Source organism: Spea bombifrons, chromosome 1 (assembly GCF_027358695.1).
Source record: "Spea bombifrons isolate aSpeBom1 chromosome 1, aSpeBom1.2.pri, whole genome shotgun sequence".
NCBI lineage: Eukaryota > Metazoa > Chordata > Amphibia > Anura > Pelobatidae > Spea > Spea bombifrons.
Genome location: NC_071087.1, coordinates 123,902,195 through 123,924,730, shown reverse-complemented (window position 1 = coordinate 123,924,730; position 22,536 = coordinate 123,902,195). Strand labels below are relative to the sequence as shown.

Sequence of the window (22,536 nt, the reverse complement as noted above, 5' to 3'; positions counted from 1 at the left end):
ACATGTATAAGTGCCTAAGTACTTATTCTGACGGTGATATACTAGTAAGAAATTCACCAAATTGGTTGAAGCTTAAGTTTAATAAACTTGGTTAAGAATATGGTTATGAGTAAATGTTTGGAACTATCTATAATAACTAGCTATAATATATATTTTATCATATTAATGATGAGAATTGCAGACAAACCATAAGATATATATGTATCATAATTTTCCATATTCATATATTATTATTTAAATATTGATATTCCATAGAAAGATAAACCATTCATTATTACATCAGTGATTTTACAAACTCAACAATTGCACACTTCTCCATGATAAAAACAGAATAAAACTGTTCCCTATATATTTGTACTGTATAAAACTGTATAGACAACAATGTAAAAATAAACACTGTACAGTATCAGTATTAAATTGAGCAGTAAGGGCTATAATCAGCCTTTAGCAACTGAAGGAGGTGAATATGTGTGCCCATGGAGCAGATCACTCCCTGACAATGCCTGGATGGCATTTAGTAGGGGTATACATCTTTCTCTAACTTCTTCTGCCAGTTAATGTTTGTCGATGTTTATGTTGAACAGATGATGGATTCAGGAAGAAGAGAATTGGAGAGTCCAAATAACTCAATGAGAAGACATATATATATCATTTGTGTTTTACTATTTTGCTTAATTAAAAGGTATTGCCATCAGCTCGAGACCCTACTGTTTCCTGGACCAATGGGGTTAGCAGAGCCTAAAACAGTTTTTCCTCAAAACAGCAAGAATTAAGTGGATAAGATTCAAGAAGCACCTATCTAAAGCATAAATATTGGGGAGTCTGTCACACTATAAAGTCAAATATTGCTTAGCCCGCAGCTACGCAAGTGCTCCATGTTTGACAAGTCTAATCTAATCTAATAGTGCGACTGCTTTGCATTTTTAACCCAATGAGGCTCTCAAGCAACTTAAAGCCTTCTTTGATCACCATTAATAAGCCATCTGTGTGGCAAGTACGGCTGCTTAACCGCAAGGTTTGGTCAGAACCTGTAAATATGCACAACAAAAAATATACAGAAAGGAGAATACACAACACATAAAAGGGATCCACATTCAGGTTCCTGGGTTGCTGCTAGATTAATAATGACCAATAAGTACACAAAACAAAGCAAGAACACAGTTTTTCCTGTATGGAAACATTTGGTCCATGGATATTGGAATATAGCTTTTGAGCCTTGTAGGTGAAACTAAATTATTAGTATTAATTGTCGCTATAATCGTAGGAAACCTTTGATCTATGCCATGAACTGCCTGCAATTTTTGCAAAACAATGTGTCTTCTGTGATAGAGGGACACACTGAGAAGCATAATACACAGGCAGATATCTCAGATATCAGGGATGACAGAAGTACATGCTGTTTCCAGCATTTCCCTTTTAAAAAACAAAATGATAATGACATCTAATTATAAGATGTGATCACACCTGTACCCTGAACAAACCAGCCCTAGGTGTTTACAAGCAGAATATCAAAAGGATGCCTTGTACTAATGCATACATGAGAACTAATTTATTTAAGCAATTAAGGTCAGTGATCTGTCTCGGTGCAGAATGATTTTTTTTAAACATCATTCTCTAAGGTACATGGTACTTTGAAAGCTCTAGTTATTATGCATGTCTATAGTATTCATGCTGTATTGTTATAAAGCACGCAAATCCTTGTAAGAATTTTTAGTGTTTATAATTAAAGAGAAAGGAACATGAATAACAGATGAATAGAATAGGGTTAGCTTGTTAAAGTGGCCTTGCAGTTATTTGAATGAATCTCTTTATTGCATGTGACAACATGTTTCCTTAAATCTAAAGCGGCTACCTGTAACCATGCTGGGTTTGCACACTGTGTGAGTAACACATAGGTAAGCTGATGGCCCATATAGATGTGTGTGAGCAAGGGGGGTGCGGGAGGGTGTATGAATGAGTATGTGCAAATTAGACTTGTGCATTCGTCTTCGGGCGAACATGAAAACGAGCACGAAGAGGCCGTTTTTTTGTTCGTTCCGAAGGAACGTAGAACAGAATACAGTGCCGGCAAACCGTAGGCGAAGACGAAGACTCACAATCACGAAGAATCGAAGATTCTTCGTGATCGTCTTCGTTTTTGCCGCGCAACCGCCAAAATTTCAAACAGGAGTGAGCTGATCCTCGTCTGTCCAATCAGCTCACTCTTGTGACGTAACGCTAAGGGTCTCGTCCAATGCCTGTGCTGCTGTTTTTTGAATTCTGAAGGCGCCTTTATAAGACCAGAGCTTGCCTGAGAGATCCATTCATTTTTCGCTGTGACTGCTTTGGCAACACTGCTGTGCTGCATCCGAGCGTTACAGAGAGAGATTGTTCTGTTCTGTGTGAGACTGGTAAGCCTTAGCCTGCCATTTCTCACTGTGTACTTCATCCTCACTTCAGTGCTACTTAATTAATATATTTAATAATAATAATTTGATTAATTTAATTTTTTTAAAATTAATTTGTCATCAACTTTAGTGTAAGTGCTGTTGAGTTGACAGTGCACCCAGTGCCTCAGTGGCACTGGGGTGCCCTTGCCCTGGGCTGGCACTAGTGCCTATTGCCTGTCCTGCTTAAATAAATTAAATAGAATTTATAAATTACAATTTAATAGAATCTATAATTTAATAGTTCATTATAATATTATATATATATATATATATATTTGTCAGTCATATATATATATATACTATAGTATACTAGTGTAGAGTGTACTGTAGACATTCATCTACTAGTGTCTAATTTAAAATCAGTAATATTAATTAATATAATTAATAATTGAATTCATTATAAAATATATATATTTGTCAGTTATAGTTAGTAATAGTATACTAGTGTAGAGTGTACTGTAGACATTCAGAACATCTACTAGTGTCTAATCTAAAATCAGTAATATCAATAATTCTCTAATTCTTTCTTATCTTAATAGTTAATTAAATTAGCTATAAATAAAAGTAATAATATTAATTAATTACTACTAGCGTATAGTTCAGCTAATCTTATTAGTACTGGTGCTGCAGCTCTATAGTTTGTGCTTTGTTTTAGCAACAGTAAGAGACCAAGTCAATTTTTCTTAATTAATCTTTCATTTTATTTCATTTGTTTTGCTCACCTCAGTCCATCAGTGAAGTGAACTTGTTGGGCTAGTGAGTGCAGCCGCATAAGTGCTGTGTTTTTTTTTGATCAGCAAGCAGTGACGTTAACTGTTTTGCAAAGATTTTCTCATTTATTTTACATTTTATTTCAATTTTATTAAAAGTACCCTTAGTGTTTTGCTCACCTCAGTCCATCAGTGAAGTGAACTTGTTGGGCTAGTGAGTGCAGCAAGCAGTGAAGATAACTGTTTTGCTGTGACATTTTATTTTATTTCTAATTCTTTTCAAGAAAAATTGACTGTGACGAGCTGTACTAAGCAAAGCTTCAAGCTACTAGCTGTAGTACTAAAATAATTCTAATCTTCTTTAATCTTAATCTATAATATATTATAAATAATAATATTCTAATTCATAATCTATAATATAAGTAATTCTAATTCTAAATTCTAATTCATAATCTATATTCTTCTATCTATAATACATAATATATAAGTAAATTAGTTCTTATCTATTAATATTATATAACTTAATATTAATTAATAAATCATATACTGAATCTGATTTAACCTCACTTTAGCTTAGTGGGTTTGAGAGCGTCTGCCTAGAGGTAGACTTATAGTAAGGAAATATAGCTTTAGGCTAGCATAGTAGTAGGCTAAGCTCTTAGGCCCGTGTAAATTCAAATTAAAAATAAAATACTGCTAGTTATTAAATAGTTAATCTTGAGTTAATAATTTAAATAACTTTAGGATTTTGGCAGATTGCACACAGCACAGTGCAGTAGTGCATAGTTTTACTTTTTAAGCAGTAGCACTGAAGAGAACTTCCTCTAATTTTTTTGTCTTTAATTCGTTTTTCCTTTTTTTTATTTTTATTTTTTTATTTTTTTTTTATAGTTTTTTAAACACTACACTACACTACACTACACTACACTACACTACACACACAACACAAAATTTGAAATGGATCCTCCTTTTGGGACTAAGGAGGGACAAGCTCCATCTACCACCACCACCACCAGCACCACCACCAGCACCACCACCAGTTCTAAGATGCAGCCTTTGCGTCAGTCTAGTCGGCCAAGTAGGCCAAGCTCTCGCTTATCATTTGGGGAAGCATTGCTTGAAGGATCATCAAGTAAAGGAAAGGCACCAAAAGCAGGCAGTAGTAGTGCGGCTAGGCCCACAAGCTCTATGGTTTTTTACGGAAAGCCTAAAGCACCAGAAGCACGTTCAAAGTTAAAGGGTAGCACAAGTAGTACCAGCCCAGTGACTAAAAAGAAGTGCCTTTTGCCCCAAGCAGCATCTTCCCCATCCACCAGCAGCATGCAAGGTACCAAGCAGAGCCAAATTAGCAGCAAGACTCAGAGGGGTCCCAAACCAAAGCGATCTCATTCCTTTGTAGGGAAAACCACCACCACCACCCCCACCTCTACCGCCTCTACCACCACTAGTGCTGCGCCTACTGTTCCCACTGGTACCGCCACGCCATGTCCTCCTAGTACCTCTAGCAAGCCACCAAGTCCTTACAAAATTTTTGTAAAGACAGTTAGAGAGAGGGCTACACATAGTGGAACTCCACCTAGCGAGGTAGCAGAGGAGCCTGAGACTGAGAGGCCAAGTGCAGAGTCTATTCTTCCTGCTCGCACTACTACTAGTCACGAGTCTCACGACGATATCAGTCTTAGCTCCAGCCTAGCAGGAATTCCATTCGATCTGGCTAATGAAGAGCTAGACTATGAGCCAGAGGAAGTAGAGGAGATGAGTGGTCAGGAATCAGATTCCTCAGGGAGCAGTGTCCAAATGACTAGTGCACAATTTTCCCCTGAGCCTCCACCTTCTCCGCTACGATCATCACCATCACCACCACCAGCAGCAGCAGCAAAACCTAGCAAATCTAAAGCAATTAGCAGTCCCACTATGGCCAGTACTGTTACCACCAGTCCCACCACCACTAGTTCTGCCTCTGTTCATCCACCCCGAGCAGTAAGAGCAGCACCCAAGGCACACTCCAAGGCTATGCGCGCCCCAATTTGGGAGCACTTTGAAAATGTTGAAGAAGGGCGCTATGGAAAGTGCAAACATTGTGGGAAGCTAATAAGCAGAGGGAAAGTGTCTGGCCATTTTACCAGTGCTAGCATGAAGCATCACCTCAGCACTCAACACAACGCTGTGCTATTGGGGAAAGATGCAGAGGTAAAACTTAGTGCAGGCAGCATAGCTGGTGGCCGTGGAAAAACCCCAACAGCTTCTTCTTCTGAGCCAATAGCAGCAGCAGCAGCAGCAGCAGCAACTAGTGCTGGCAGCCAGAGACCAAGGCAGGTTGGAGCACTGCATGCCCAGCCCACCCTGGAAGAATTTGGGGCATTCCACTCCAAGAGAACGATGCCCAAACAGCAGGCCAATAAAGTAACGCGACTTATTGGTCAGTTCATTGCTGTTGGAGGGGCATCCTTCTCCATGATTGAAGGGGAGCCTTTCAAACAATTGATGGCGGCTGTGGCTCCACAATACACAGTTCCGTCACGTTCCACTTTCAGCAGGAACATTGTCCCCTCGCTGTATCGGTCCTGTGTTGCAGCAGTGAAAGAGGAGCTTTCCAAGGCTGCTGGTCAGTGTGTTCATTTCACTACAGATTTGTGGAGTGCACCTAGCGCCCAGCATGCCTTTCTTTCTTTGACAGCACACTGGTGGCAGCCCGGTGTGTCTAAGGAAGTTGCTGCAGCAGGCTACCGATCATTCCTTCTCCATGCAGAAGTGATGGATGAAAAGCACACTTCCCAAAATATTCTGCATGCGATTAGGAAAATGTTTAGCCTTTGGGTGGGAGCAGAGGCGGGCACCAATGTTGAAGTTGGTTTTGTGGTAACTGACGGAGGTGCCAATATGGTGAAAGCGCTGCGAGATGGTCATATTGTTGGTGTGCGCTGTGCAGCCCACATCATCCATCTTGTAGTGAAGGCAGCAATGTCAGAAGGAACTAATGTGGCAGCAGTAGTTCTGTCCCGCTGCAGAAAGATCGCTGGGCACTTTCACCATAGTGTTAAGGCTAGCCAACTTTTGAGGGAAGAGCAAGAGAGGTCAGGTCTTCCCGTACACTGCCTACGTCAGGATGTCAGTACACGGTGGAACTCCACGTTAGACATGCTAGAGAGGATTTTGGAGCAGCAGAGGGCAATCCATAATCTTGCCTCAGAGCACAATATAGGGATTACCTCTCCATTGAATAGGGAGGATTGGACAGTGATCGCCCAGCTAGTGGCAGTCCTTAAACCATTCAGGGATGCCACAGAAAATTTAAGCTCAAACACTGCCAGTCTGGCCCAGGTAATCCCAGTGTTCTCCCATCTAGGCAGCAAGATGGATGTGTTCCTTGGAAACCGTGAGGCTGTTCAAGGTGGCACTCTACATCCTGACGTAGCAGCCATAGTCAGGAAGCTGAAGGATCTGCTAAAAGTACACCTTCGCAAGCGAATGGAAGAGAGTCCCGAAATGATGCTAGCGTGCCTTTGTGATCCAAGAATTAAGGGAAAGCTAGCTTTGAAATTCAATGTTCTCAGTAGCTACCGGGAGCAATTGGTCAACAAGGTGCGTGACTGGCAGCGTAAAATGGGAATGCTGTCCGAGGAGGGTGAGGTGCAGGAGGAGGAAGAGATGATGTGGTCTGCTACCCCTAGCAGCAGCATCAGCAGCAGTGCCACAAGCAGCACAACACAGCTGAGTGGAGCAGCTGCGTTTTGGGAAGAGGCACTTGGCAGTATAGTTGGACCATCTGACAGAGCTAGCAGCAGAAAGGAGAGTAGTGCTGCTGAAATGGTCAAACTTTACCTCTGTGAAGTTCCTTCTGCTCCTAATGTTGATCCTCTTAGCTACTGGGATGAAAAGAAGAGTGTGTGGCCTGCACTCTCATGGGTTGCGCAGCAGCTTCTATCATGTCCGCCAACCACTGTTCAAAGTGAGCGCGTGTTTTCTATGACTGGAAACATACTGAGTCCACAGCGCTCACGCATGGCACCTCATCTGATGGAGCAGATTGCCTTTCTTAAATTCAATCTGCCCAAATTGGGTTACCCAGCTCTTAGCTTGGAAAGTTAAATTTTTTCTCTCTAATGTTTAAGGTAGTTTCTCCCCCTGGTTGCACTTGCTGCGGTGTGGCAATGCCTGCTACCTCCGCTGGTGTAGCCAATTTACGCTAGGGCCTAGTGTCTGAGCTCTGTAAGTCCGCTCCCAAACGCCTAGGACTGACAGTCTTTGGATGCTTTGCCCTGGGGTGAAACAGGTGAGTGGGTCGCCAATTGCCCACTCATTCGCCTTTCCCAATTCTGCTGCTGCTGCTGCTGCTGGTGGTGCCAGTGTCTCTTCGATGCCAGTTCGCTTCCTGGCTAGTGTCATGAATCAAATGTCCCTAATGGTAAGGGCAGTTTCTCCCCCCTGGCTGCCTCTGTCTGCGGTGTGGCAACGCCTGCTACCTCCGCCGGAGTGGCCAGCTTACGCTAGGGCCTAGTGTCTGAGCTCTGGAAGTCTGCTGCCAAACGTCTAAGACTGACAGTGTTTGGGTGCTTTGCCCTGGGGTGAAACAGGTGAGTGGGTCGCCAATTGCCCACTCATTCGCCTTTCCCAATTCTGCTGCTGCTGCTGCTGCTGGTGGTGCCAGTGTCTCTTCGATGCCAGTTCGCTTCCTGGCTAGTGTCATGAATCAAATGTCCCTAATGGTAAGGGCAGTTTCTCCCCCCTGGCTGCCTCTGTCTGCGGTGTGGCAACGCCTGCTACCTCCGCCGGAGTGGCCAGCTTACGCTAGGGCCTAGTGTCTGAGCTCTGGAAGTCTGCTGCCAAACGTCTAAGACTGACAGTGTTTGGGTGCTTTGCCCTGGGGTGAAACAGGTGAGTGGGTCGCCAATTGCCCACTCATTCGCCTTTCCCAATTCTGCTGCTGCTGCTGCTGCTGGTGGTGCCAGTGTCTCTTCGATGCCAGTTCGCTTCCTGGCTAGTGTCATGAATCAAATGTCCCTAATGGTAAGGGCAGTTTCTCCCCCCTGGCTGCCTCTGTCTGCGGTGTGGCAACGCCTGCTACCTCCGCCGGAGTGGCCAGCTTACGCTAGGGCCTAGTGTCTGAGCTCTGGAAGTCTGCTGCCAAACGTCTAAGACTGACAGTGTTTGGGTGCTTTGCCCTGGGGTGAAACAGGTGAGTGGGTCGCCAATTGCCCACTCATTCGCCTTTCCCAATTCTGCTGCTGCTGCTGCTGCTGGTGGTGCCAGTGTCTCTTCGATGCCAGTTCGCTTCCTGGCTAGTGTCATGAATCAAATGTCCCTAATGGTAAGGGCAGTTTCTCCCCCCTGGCTGCCTCTGTCTGCGGTGTGGCAACGCCTGCTACCTCCGCCGGAGTGGCCAGCTTACGCTAGGGCCTAGTGTCTGAGCTCTGGAAGTCTGCTGCCAAACGTCTAAGACTGACAGTGTTTGGGTGCTTTGCCCTGGGGTGAAACAGGTGAGTGGGTCGCCAATTGCCCACTCATTCGCCTTTCCAATTTTTCAATGCTGCTGGTGGTGGTGGTGGTGGTGCCAGCATCTCTTCTCTGCCAGTTCGCTTCCTGGCTAGAGTCATGCCCAAAATGTCCCTAATTGTAAGGGCAGTTTCTCCCCCCTGGCTGCCTCTGTCTGCGGTGTGGCAACGCCTGCTACCTCCGCCGGAGTGGCCAGCTTACGCTAGGGCCTTGTGTCTGAGCTCTGGAAGTCTGCTGCCAAACGTCTAAGACTGACAGTGTTTGGGTGCTTTGCCCTGGGGTGAAACAGGTGAGTGGGTCGCCAATTGCCCACTCATTCGCCTTTCCCAATTCTGCTGCTGCTGCTGGTGGTGGTGCCAGTGTCTCTTCTCTGCCAGTTCGCTTCCTGGCTAGTGTCATGAATCAAATGTCCCTAATGGTAAGGGCAGTTTCTCCCCCCTGGCTGCCTCTGTCTGCGGTGTGGCAACGCCTGCTACCTCCGCCGGAGTGGCCAGCTTACGCTAGGGCCTTGTGTCTGAGCTCTGGAAGTCTGCTGCCAAACGTTTAAGACTGACAGTGTTTGGGTGCTTTGCCCTGGGGTGAAACAGGTGAGTGGGTCGCCAATTGCCCACTCATTCGCCTTTCCCAATTCTGCTGCTGCTGCTGCTGGTGGTGCCAGTGTCTCTTCGATGCCAGTTCGCTTCCTGGCTAGTGTCATGAATCAAATGTCCCTAATGGTAAGGGCAGTTTCTCCCCCCTGGCTGCCTCTGTCTGCGGTGTGGCAACGCCTGCTACCTCCGCCGGAGTGGCCAGCTTACGCTAGGGCCTAGTGTCTGAGCTCTGGAAGTCTGCTGCCAAACGTCTAAGACTGACAGTGTTTGGGTGCTTTGCCCTGGGGTGAAACAGGTGAGTGGGTCGCCAATTGCCCACTCATTCGCCTTTCCCAATTCTGCTGCTGCTGCTGCTGCTGGTGGTGCCAGTGTCTCTTCGATGCCAGTTCGCTTCCTGGCTAGTGTCATGAATCAAATGTCCCTAATGGTAAGGGCAGTTTCTCCCCCCTGGCTGCCTCTGTCTGCGGTGTGGCAACGCCTGCTACCTCCGCCGGAGTGGCCAGCTTACGCTAGGGCCTAGTGTCTGAGCTCTGGAAGTCTGCTGCCAAACGTCTAAGACTGACAGTGTTTGGGTGCTTTGCCCTGGGGTGAAACAGGTGAGTGGGTCGCCAATTGCCCACTCATTCGCCTTTCCAATTTTTCAATGCTGCTGGTGGTGGTGGTGGTGGTGCCAGCATCTCTTCTCTGCCAGTTCGCTTCCTGGCTAGAGTCATGCCCAAAATGTCCCTAATTGTAAGGGCAGTTTCTCCCCCCTGGCTGCCTCTGTCTGCGGTGTGGCAACGCCTGCTACCTCCGCCGGAGTGGCCAGCTTACGCTAGGGCCTTGTGTCTGAGCTCTGGAAGTCTGCTGCCAAACGTCTAAGACTGACAGTGTTTGGGTGCTTTGCCCTGGGGTGAAACAGGTGAGTGGGTCGCCAATTGCCCACTCATTCGCCTTTCCCAATTCTGCTGCTGCTGCTGGTGGTGGTGCCAGTGTCTCTTCTCTGCCAGTTCGCTTCCTGGCTAGTGTCATGAATCAAATGTCCCTAATGGTAAGGGCAGTTTCTCCCCCCTGGCTGCCTCTGTCTGCGGTGTGGCAACGCCTGCTACCTCCGCCGGAGTGGCCAGCTTACGCTAGGGCCTTGTGTCTGAGCTCTGGAAGTCTGCTGCCAAACGTTTAAGACTGACAGTGTTTGGGTGCTTTGCCCTGGGGTGAAACAGGTGAGTGGGTCGCCAATTGCCCACTCATTCGCCTTTCCCAATTCTGCTGCTGCTGCTGCTGGTGGTGCCAGTGTCTCTTCGATGCCAGTTCGCTTCCTGGCTAGTGTCATGAATCAAATGTCCCTAATGGTAAGGGCAGTTTCTCCCCCCTGGCTGCCTCTGTCTGCGGTGTGGCAACGCCTGCTACCTCCGCCGGAGTGGCCAGCTTACGCTAGGGCCTAGTGTCTGAGCTCTGGAAGTCTGCTGCCAAACGTCTAAGACTGACAGTGTTTGGGTGCTTTGCCCTGGGGTGAAACAGGTGAGTGGGTCGCCAATTGCCCACTCATTCGCCTTTCCCAATTCTGCTGCTGCTGCTGCTGCTGGTGGTGCCAGTGTCTCTTCGATGCCAGTTCGCTTCCTGGCTAGTGTCATGAATCAAATGTCCCTAATGGTAAGGGCAGTTTCTCCCCCCTGGCTGCCTCTGTCTGCGGTGTGGCAACGCCTGCTACCTCCGCCGGAGTGGCCAGCTTACGCTAGGGCCTAGTGTCTGAGCTCTGGAAGTCTGCTGCCAAACGTCTAAGACTGACAGTGTTTGGGTGCTTTGCCCTGGGGTGAAACAGGTGAGTGGGTCGCCAATTGCCCACTCATTCGCCTTTCCAATTTTTCAATGCTGCTGGTGGTGGTGGTGGTGGTGCCAGCATCTCTTCTCTGCCAGTTCGCTTCCTGGCTAGTGTCATGAATCAAATGTCCCTAATGGTAAGGGCAGTTTCTCCCCCCTGGCTGCCTCTGTCTGCGGTGTGGCAACGCCTGCTACCTCCGCCGGAGTGGCCAGCTTACGCTAGGGCCTTGTGTCTGAGCTCTGGAAGTCTGCTGCCAAACGTCTAAGACTGACAGTGTTTGGGTGCTTTGCCCTGGGGTGAAACAGGTGAGTGGGTCGCCAATTGCCCACTCATTCGCCTTTCCCAATTCTGCTGCTGCTGCTGCTGCTGCTGGTGGTGCCAGTGTCTCTTCGATGCCAGTTCGCTTCCTGGCTAGTGTCATGAATCAAATGTCCCTAATGGTAAGGGCAGTTTCTCCCCCCTGGCTGCCTCTGTCTGCGGTGTGGCAACGCCTGCTACCTCCGCCGGAGTGGCCAGCTTACGCTAGGGCCTTGTGTCTGAGCTCTGGAAGTCTGCTGCCAAACGTTTAAGACTGACAGTGTTTGGGTGCTTTGCCCTGGGGTGAAACAGGTGAGTGGGTCGCCAATTGCCCACTCATTCGCCTTTCCCAATTCTGCTGCTGCTGCTGCTGCTGGTGGTGCCAGTGTCTCTTCGATGCCAGTTCGCTTCCTGGCTAGTGTCATGAATCAAATGTCCCTAATGGTAAGGGCAGTTTCTCCCCCCTGGCTGCCTCTGTCTGCGGTGTGGCAACGCCTGCTACCTCCGCCGGAGTGGCCAGCTTACGCTAGGGCCTTGTGTCTGAGCTCTGGAAGTCTGCTGCCAAACGTTTAAGACTGACAGTGTTTGGGTGCTTTGCCCTGGGGTGAAACAGGTGAGTGGGTCGCCAATTGCCCACTCATTCGCCTTTTCAATGCTGCTGCTGGTGGTGGTGCCAGCATCTCTTCTCTGCCAGTTCGCTTCCTGGCTAGAGTCATGCCCAAAATGTCCCTAATGGTAAGGGCAGTTTCTCCCCCCTGGCTGCCTCTGTTTGCGGTGTGGCAACGCCTGCTACCTCCGCCGGAGTGGCCAGCTTACGCTAGGGCCTAGTGTCTGAGCTCTGGAAGTCTGCTGCCAAACGTCTAAGACTGACAGTGTTTGGGTGCTTTGCCCTGGGGTGAAACAGGTGAGCGGGTCGCCAATTGCCCACTCATTTGCCTTTCCCATTTCCTTTTCCATTTCATTATTTTCCTTCTGATACACAACCAACCAAACATAACACACACAATAACACATATAACACATATAACACACAGTGACATCACACATAACACACATACACACACACTTACAATGCACAAAACACAAGGACGTTTTCCTTGTTATTTGCCCTGGCCTTCACTCACTAATAGCATTACATTAACACTATAACTCACACTTCACCCTATAACATTTTTCCATCCACATACCTGCCAACAGACCCAACTTTTTCAGGGACAGTCCTGCTTTTTTCCAGTCCTGTCCCATCTAATTTAGCTAAACTAGGTATGCAAAATGCAAATACACATAGGTAGTTATAGCTTGGTAGGTAACGCTACTATAAACATTTAATAAATATAATCAAGTACTAAATAATAAATCTAACTTTAAAATACATTTAAATAAACCCCTATTTTTTTTTTAAAAAAAAACATTAAAATTAAATTATTATTATTTAGACATAATCCATCTTTAACCAAACCAGTGCACTGCTACTAATCTTAAACATAACCGTACATTAACCCTAAGCTATTTTTTAGTTCTTGTCCAACATTTTTCCATCAGCATACCTGCCAACACACCCAAGATTTTGGTGGACAGTCCTGCTATTTTCCAGTCCTGTCCAATAAGTAAGTTGGGTTGTTGCAAAGTATGCCATTGTAAATAGGTAGCAAATGTTAGGCATGTAAAGTGGTCCAAAATCAATTTAAAAATGTAAAATATTCCCTATTCTTTTATTAAACATCTATGGACAGTACACCTCGGTATGTGTGTGCAACTCTATTGGTCGTTTCGGCAGGGGGCTCGCCTGCCATCAACGAATGAAGTGCATTCTGCAGTTCTGCAATTCACTCGTTGATGCCAGACCAGCCCCCTGCCGAAACGACCAATAGAGCTGCACACACGTACCTTCACGGCAGCTGCTGCTGCTGTGATGTGTTATTAACCCCGTATTAACCCCTGCTAGGCAACCAGGAGGAAAACGAAGATTAAACGAGCACGAAGAATGTCCGCGAATATTCGCCCGAAGAGAAGACAGGAACGGGCGAATATTCGCGGAATACGAAGATTTTTTTTCCCCCGAAGACGAGCACGAAGACGAACACGAAGAGCCCCCTGGTGCCCAAGTCTAGTGCAAATGAATGAGTATTTGTGAATGAGTATGTATGAATGAGTCTGTAATTATTTGTGTGATGCTATGGCATGCTGTTTAGAGGCAAAGATGGCACAGGAAAGCTGTTTCTGGGCATTGACAAGCTGTTTGGGGGCAACAATGGCAAGTCTTGTGCCCAATCTTGGTCATGGGGCAAGTCCTATGTGGGCAATCTGGATGCAAGGACTGGCATTTGGGGTGTAAAACCTGTGATATATGTTGGCAGTTTAGGATTTCAATGCATTCATTTTTTGATCTATACTTTCAATGCTGAGTTTGCGTGTTATTCTGTTGCTATAGACATGCAATGCTATGTTTGCATGTGTTGTTTATTAATGCCTGCAAATCCAGGGTTTGTATGTCTTATTCAGTTGATCTATACCTGCAATACCATTTTCCATATGTTTATTTGATCTATACCTGAACTACATGAGGGAGGAAAAGATAGGTATTTTTGGTGTTGGAGTTCAGGGTTTGATTGCATGCTAGGGAGCGCGGAGGTGGGCGTCCCAAGCAAATGCTTGCCCAGGGTCCAATCAATATTAAAGGTGGCCATGCCTCTGACATACCTTTATTGTCGCTTGTCGCTTGTGCAGCCAAACACGCCCCTTAGTGTGTAGCCACCACCCACACCGCCGCACCCTGAAATTTGAGAGCTTAGCATACTAGTGAGTGAATCCAGCAGCCTTGTGCAGCCTGACTTTAAAGTGCAAGGGTTAATTTTAATTCCCTTTCTAGCCCTTATGTTTGCCTCAACCCCTACATAAAGATGTTTATTCACTAAAGGAAGAGTTGCCAATAGAGTTTACATTTCTCCACTTTACAATTCATTATTAAAGGACAAACACTGATGAGTTTCTCCAGCAAGAATGGAGCTGGCCCTTTCTAATGCATAGGTCCATATGTGAGGAGACCTGAAGAAATTGAAGATGTTGGAGTTGAAACCTCACTCTTCCTCCAAACTCTCCTGACAACCCTTGCTCTTAGTTGAACATGAAAACATACACTAAGGGTGCATTTTTGTTGTTCAGCCCGAATACCGAACATATGAATATGGCAGCGGCAAAATGCATACGAAGATGAAGACACACAACACGAAGAATCTTCGTGTTCATCTTCATTTACTAAGCTCCGTGGTCCCTTCCCCATCTAGCCTACCATATCTACGCAGCATCGCAGGGGTTAACAGGAGCGGAAATCCGTAAATTCGCCGTCAGGAGTTAAAGGGTCGTGTGAGCGACTCTATTGGTCGCCGGCAGGGCCTCCTCTGGCATCAACCAATTGGTTAAATAAATTAATTATAGCTGTTAATATTCACTGTCTTTGATGCAAGTTTTATTATTATTATTATTATTATTATTATTATTATTATTATGTCTAAAAAAGATTAAGTGTTAAATCTATTTTAAACAACGCTAACAATCGCTAGACTCTATTCAGGTAAATACTTATACCTTAGTAGAAATTCTGTTGACGCTGATTGAAGGACATAATGATCAATTAAAATTTTGTACAATTATAACACAATTGTACAATTATAACATAATATTTGTAAACAGCGTGGAGTTAAACTGAAATATCATATTAATGTCATTTAAGCATAAATAAAGTTTTGCAGCTCAAAATATGAGCTGTTTCCATCCATTTGATAACAAAGACAAAATCACATGGGCATATTGGATACCTCATATGTTCAAGAGAGACATTTAGATGGGACATAATTTAACATGCGTTCCTAAACATCCTATTTTCCAACTTCGAGTGCCAATCTGTCTAGAAAAAAAATGTTGCTGCCTCCAGGCCACGTGAAAAGCCTCCTAATAGGAGAGTGATGGCAAGCACGCTAATTAGAAAGATTGCTTCTTTCAGACAGGTATAGAAAAAAGGACTCTGAGTCACCTGTTTTAAATTAGAGCTATTGCAGCATTGATTAGATGATTTATGCTTTGATCAGTGCTGTAAAGATGGAACATCTATGCTAATTCATTAGCAAAAGGATAGGCTGTTATTTATGTTGCTAAGCCTTTTGTTCAGAATGGTGACATTTTCTTGATTTCTTTTAGAGTCAACGATTCGTTGTATGAAATTCTACAAATGGACTTTGAAATGGACATCGGAAGTGGCTTGGCTGGAGCCCAGCAGATTACATGGCAGGTGGAATACCCAGAAGAAGATTCTGTCAGTGAACTAATGATCTCTGAAATCTTTGTCAGCCAAACAACATTTGCAGGGATTGTGCCTCTGGCCATGGTACAGTAAAACATTATTTTGTATGGCAGGTTACTAAAATAATAAGAATAAGTTTACAGGCTGTTTTATTTACACTTTTTCTTTTTAATCACATTTCTCATTGTGTGAATCTGCAATATTTACAAATGCACGCTACTTCCAGGCTCATGGATTTTTGTTTCTTGGGCCCTGACCATTCCGTAAGTATTGGTACAGTGTAAGTTGCCAGGATACAGCAAATTTTTGAATGGGTTTTATTCCCTTTGATCTGGCCATCACACCATCTCCGCTCATGTAGTAAACACTAGACTTGTGCATTCGTCTTCGGCGAACATGAAAACGAAGACGAAGAGTGCGTTTTCGTTGTTCGTCCCGAAGAATCGAAGAAGCGAAGATATCGGCGGTAAAACGTACACGAAGACGAAGACACACAACACGAAGAATCTTTGTCTCCGTCTACTAATCTCCCTGGTCCCTTCCCCATCTAACCTACCTTATCTACGCAGCATCACAGGGGTTGACTGAAGCAGAAATCCATAGGTTTGCCGTCAGGGGTTAAGGGGCCGTCTTGGTCGCCTGCAGGGTCCTCCAATTGGTTGATGCCAGAGGAGGACCCTGCAGGCGACCAATAGGCTCACTCGCACAGCCTTTTTAACTCCTGATGGCAAACCTACGGGTTTCTGCTCCCGTTAACTCCTGCGATGCTGCTTCGATAACGGGAGCGGAAATCCGTAGGTTCGCCGTCAGGGGTTAACTTGGCCGGCAGAGACCACTGGTCTCCCTGCTCCAACAGTTAAAAGTCTGTACGAACGACCAATGAAGCCGCTTGTACAGACCTTTAACTGTTGTAGCAGGGAGACCAGTGGTCTCTGCTGGCCAAGTTGCTGGACCAGGATTTTAAGTCTGTACTCTATTGGTCGCCAGCAGGCGAAGACGAACACAAAGAGTTAGCCGGTGCCCAAATCTAGTAAAGACTAGACGCTGCATTAATGGGGGGCAATATGCTTATGTGATTGTGATGTGATTCAGTGGAAAAGAGTGCTAACCCAACATATACTGACTGGTGTATATGTCAATTTTTTTCCTCTTCCTCTATTCCTCTTTCTCCCCTTTCTTATCTCTCTCACTCACATTTTTCAGCCTCTTTTTTTTCTCTCCCTTTCTTTATCTCTGTCCCTCCTGCTTTTCTTTTCTGTCTCATTTTCTCTCTCCCTTTTTTCATCTTTGATCTTTTACTGCTTCTTTCTTCTCTCCTTCTCTTTTTTCTTTTCTTTTTTCTTCTCTTTCCCAGTCTTCATCCGCCCTTTCTTCTCTCCACTCCTCTCATCTCACTTTTTCTTTTCCCTCCCTGTTCCTCCTCTCTCTCTTTTTCCCTTTGCCTTTTTTTTCTCATATTACCATGGTATCTTATACCACCCTGGCAGTGCTTTTTTACACTGACTGACACAGACTCAGGATCTAGTGATCCTCTTTGGGTTTCTTTATGATCACAGGCGCATAAGAGAACCCTGTACTATTAGGCTTCCTCTGTACAACAATCTCCCTTGATTTCTTGCTCTCATGATTTCTCAAGGGCTGCCCCTATCCTCTGGAATGCTGTCCCCCGGCCTATCCGCTTACAACATACCACATTAACGCCTTCCCATATTCCTTTAGCTCACCTTTCCTAGTCCCTCTACTACTTTTACTAGCGTAGCTGGTCAATCCCCAACAACGGCACTTTTACCTATTGTGTAATACACCCTTAACCCCTCTAGATTGTAAACCCGTTTGAGCAGGGCCCTCCTCACCTGTTGTCTCTACTCATACTACTTGTTGTGTCCTGTCCACCCACTGTACAGTGCTATGGAATTTGATGGCGCTATATAAAACAATAAGTAACAAAAATAATTCCCCTGTACAGCAGTCATCGGAATCCAATGTGAAGCACTCTGGTTGCTCTTTGCAGCCCCATAATTGCTGTGTCATTGGGACTGCAGCATACAGGCACACATACTGACTGAACACACAATGTCTAATCAGTCAAAAAGGTATTATGGAAGGAGCAGGGGTGAGCCTAGGGTTAGGGGTGTCTGGCATTAGATGCATTGATTGAGGATTGAGACTCTGTCACATGCTAGGTAATTTGAGGCACAATCTTTTTTTAGCTACACAGCCTGTCGCTTTCTTATAATGTTTCTGGAGTGGAAAAGTGAAGTAAGAGGAGGTGATTACTGATATGGGCCTAAGTAACAGTGGACACCCTTACTGCCATCAAGCTTACCACAAAGTTGATTTGTATCTCTCTCTCTCCTCTCTCTGCAAGAAATAGACATTATTAAACATTTTAACTACCATCTGCAACATGCATTATGAGGGGCTTAGTTAGCTTCTCCAGGCAGAGTAGCTAGGCTGGCGATGCATAATGTATACTTAACGTGAAGAGATTTAATGAAAGTAATTCAATTGGAGTATACTGAATGAAACACCAAAAGTATTAGTAACTTTTCCCAGTTACTACTTGCTACTTTTGATTTTCAGTTTGCTGGTAAGGTTAGATCATATTTATTCATTTTTGTTCAGGTGTGTTTAGGACAAGACCATTGTTTATGTGAAGTAGCATGTCTGATGATTGAGACTTTAGCTGTCCAGTTAGGCCACTTGGACACCAGACCACTGTTTGTCTAATAAACTATACATTTCTAGATTTCCACGTAGGTGCAGCATAAGTCGCCAAACCCAGTGTATTTCTTCTGTGTAAACATCCGCGTTACCCCAGTGTATTGCCCTACATTATATTTTATGAGGAATATTATAACCTTCATTCTTAACTAACTAGTTTGTTTTATGGTGTTCACATTGTCCAGAATACCCATAAGTTTGCATAGCTTTAAATGCCTTTTAAGTAATCAATAATAATACAATACTTTACAATATAATGAGTAATATGAATGATAATATAATCTGTTTCAAAAATCATTATATTCCAGTGTGGCATCATAAGTGCACGTTGCTTTGATGTCAGCGCTTGTTTTAGATTGTGTCTTCCAATGTAGCATTTCCCTCCCTGGTGATTTAGTACATTATGGCTTGGCTAATTCTAGGTCCTTGAGTTAAATGAACTACATGAACCCAGTTCCTCTTTTGGCTGCTTCTAAAACTGGGAAATTCTCATTCATATTTAAAACAACTTCACTAATGAGTTCATGTAACATCTGAAAGGCAGATATTCATGATATAAAATTGGTGATCTGAAAGCAAATAGAAGAAATCACAGAGGTGGAAAGGACCCCAGGACGCATATTCTTAAGTATAGTGTTTTATGTTGGCAGGTTGAGGAAACCTTTGAACATTTTACACACCTTGTACAGATGCTTTTAGAATATACGTTTTAGGTTTTAGAAATATATGTGTAAGCTGAATACATACATAATTTGAAACCAGTCTAAAACATATAGCAATATCTGTTGGTACTGGAGAGCAATATTTTCTACTGCATAAGTTATTTCTTATAAACGGTTAAAATGTAACTTTTAACTGAAATAAACTAGTTACAGAAATTGTTTTAAAATTAGGGATTAGTTGATATAAAAGGTGAAGATAATGGACCATTACTAATTAACTGAATATTAAAGGGTTTCATTTCCAGTTCCGTAACTTTTTATTTAAGTATACTTAAATATAGGCTGTTTCTGCTAATGTCTTAAATTGATGTAGTACATAGTCACCTATGCCTTTTAAATCGCTCTTGTATGTCCTTATAGCAAAATTAATTTTAAGCTTTTTTATCCTTCCAGCCTATTTTCCTGTGCTCCTGTGGATGCTGGGTTTTTATTATTTTTACAATATGTTTGTTAAACTATGATTCCTTTTATGGATACAAGTTATGTCATGGTGACATCACTGAGCTCCCAATGCAATGTACGTTAAAAAAAAACCTTTAGACTTCATTGCCCCTCTATATAAGATCATCAATCTACCTATGATAGAAGTCCATGTTTACCTTCCAGTTATGGTCTGACCAAACCCTTTAGTATTTTGGTCCATTCAGAGTGAGTGGCTGCTGCCTTTAGAATTGTTACCGTAAAAGTGTTGCCACTTTTGTAGACATATTGCACTATATCATTTTTTATTTATTTTTTATTTTGTAATGTAATGGAGCATCTTTGTGACTTTGAATATAAAGGTGCCATTCATTTATTAAATGCAATTTAGGTGTATTGAGTGCATAATGCTTCCCGTTATAATGCTTCCCGTTATACATTTCTTATAAAATGGCAAAGCAGTATCACACCCAGCTGGGTTACACATGGTTGGTTGGAAGGAAGTCAGCGATGCGGCATTTTCTCCACAGGTTGGAGTCCAGGCTGTCAATCTCCCTGCAACAAAGTCAGAACCTACCAGTACGTCATAAAGGGCCTCTTGGCACAACTTTTATGGATGCACTTGCGTAAACAGGTTAATGTTCCTTTTTTCTTGTTGAGTTTAAGCTAATATACCGGGGTAACAATAAAAACTCCAATGGCATTTACTGAAATGTTTGCCACACAGCATGTTGCTGCCTTCCCCTAGACAAATCTGCTTCCCCTGGACAGTCTTCGAATGTTTCTATTTTTCATTTCTCAGGGTTTTCCTTGACATTGTATTTCTTATTTAATAGAACTCAAAATGTGCATGCTTGCCATGCTGATGTTACTAATGGATAATTTGTTGATTTCAGAACAGCACTAAAGTAAACATTAATGCAAAGGCTGTAATCATTATTACATACCTCCCATCACTTCAAAATGTGAAAGAGGGACACTTTTTTTATTTGTTCTCGCGGAACTCACCAATACAATACAATTGCACTTTAAAATGTCTCGCTTGCATCGCCACTTAAAACACGCTTCGTTTTTGTCAGCAGTCATGCATATTAAAAATAACCAACACATTGAATTGAATTTCCATAAGGCTCAGCCAGACTTCCATGATGCTGGCTGAGCATCATGGGAAGTGCAGCAACAGTAAAGCTGCAGATGTTAGCTGTGAAGTAAAATTCCTATGATTCTCAGTCAGCCAGGTGTCCATCGTAATGCTGGCTGGGCATCATTGGAAGAGTAGTCCACAGCAGCAGAGATTTTTTTTAATTAAAAAAGCTCCCTCCCAGGACCCCTACACACTGCCTTTACACACACCTGCCCATAAACACACATATACACTGCCTTTACACACACACACACTCACACACACTGCCCTTACACACACCTGTGCATAAACACACATATACACATACACTCTGCCTCCAAAAATGCCTTATACCCCTATCTGCCTCTCTGACATATAGGGCGTTAAAAAGCATATCATGGGACAGAGTGGCATATAGGGGGGTATAAGGCATTTCTGGAGGCAGAGTGGCATAAAGGGGGTTGAAAGGCATATCATGGGGCACTCTGCCTCCAGAAAAGCATTATGCCCCCATATAATCCCCCCCCCCGACTTACCAGTGCTTCTGACTCCCTGGTGTCTGGTGGGGGCAGCGGGTGGAGGCCGGCATTTATGAAATTAAAGGGGCTGACGTGCACGCACCACACCACACGATGGCCGTGCCTCAGCACTTCGTCAAAAGAGCTGAGGCACGGCCATTGGGTGGTGCGGTGCGTGCACGCCAGCCTCTTTAATTTCATTAGGCGCCGCCTGCCGGAAGAGGCTGTCAATCCTGGTAGCGCTGTTTTGAATGTTGGACCGGACGGCCCACCGTGAAATTTTCACCAAAGAGTGGTCAGTATGAGTATGAGGGTGGGCAAGTCCGGCCCTGCCCTCACCCTTCCTCTGCCCCTGCAAAACAGGACAGAGAAGGGATAGGTGGGACAGCGGGACCTTGTACCTTATTTTCCTGATCCTTGTACCATACCTGGCCTGTCAGACTACCTACTTTGTGTTCCAAACCCAGCTTGCCCAACTATCCATTCTGTGTTATACCTGGCATCCAGTGCCACCTACACTCAGTACCTACTAGACCTGCCTCAGATGATCCCAGCAGTGTGGTGGCTCAGTTAAAGTGCCCGCTTATCTAGGGGCTCTAGGTGCTTCAGGGCAAAAAACTTCTCTGGTGTGTGTTCCTGGATGACTCGTGACAGCATCTATGCACATTTCAGTTATGTAGGGAACAAGGTTTAGCTTAGCAGACCACTCAACAGTTATGTTTTCACAGGACAGCCCCAATTAGCCACACCACCGTTCCAAAGTGGGGACCATGTGTCATTAGGGAGGTCCTTTGATCTCATCTGACTGGCCCAAGGAGATATCAAATGAATGGACATCTGTAATGTTGTAGCACAGATCACTATCGCAGGTCCAAATAATGTCACCATGCGGCCCTCAAAAGCATGGCGCTGCAAAGCAACTATCCTGGTAAGGCCCATCCATTGTACCGTGGCACTTTGTTGATTAGGACAATTGAAAAATTAGTGAGGTTGGACTGATTTTAGCCCTTAGCCATAATGGGTGTGATGGGTGTAGTAGCTCTCAAACACTCAGTATGTGTTAAATATATTAACCTTTTCAATGGCAGATTAAATCTATTAAATATATACAATAAGTCAAATAAAAAAACACATTTTACTGAGGTTTTGATATTCCTGGGATAAGGCTCAGATAAGTAAATATATTGAAAGCGGCAAGACACTCGATATTGTTACATTGGCAGCAAGCAGTTCAATTTAATGACATATATTTTAAGATTGGTTTAACTTAACTGAACTTGAGGTCTTGTAAATCCAACTTTGATCCATCAGCAGTTGTGCTCTGTGAAGTGAATTGCTTACTTATGATTATGAATTAAGCTTTCTGATTTTCTAAATAGTCTAGTTTTAAGACAGGTCAATGGATCTGGACCCTT

General features: G+C 44.3%; 1 protein-coding gene across 1 annotated transcript in view; it reads left to right on the top strand.

Annotated features, from left to right (window-relative positions):
- The window catches only part of TMEM132B (transmembrane protein 132B), a 254,075-nt gene that overhangs the window by 172,163 nt on the left and 59,376 nt on the right, over nucleotides 1-22,536 (top strand). The window contains exon 4 of the mRNA XM_053471844.1: nucleotides 15,512-15,698. Coding sequence (XP_053327819.1) covers nucleotides 15,512-15,698 — 187 coding nt within the window. The remainder of the gene's footprint in view (nucleotides 1-15,511; nucleotides 15,699-22,536) is intronic.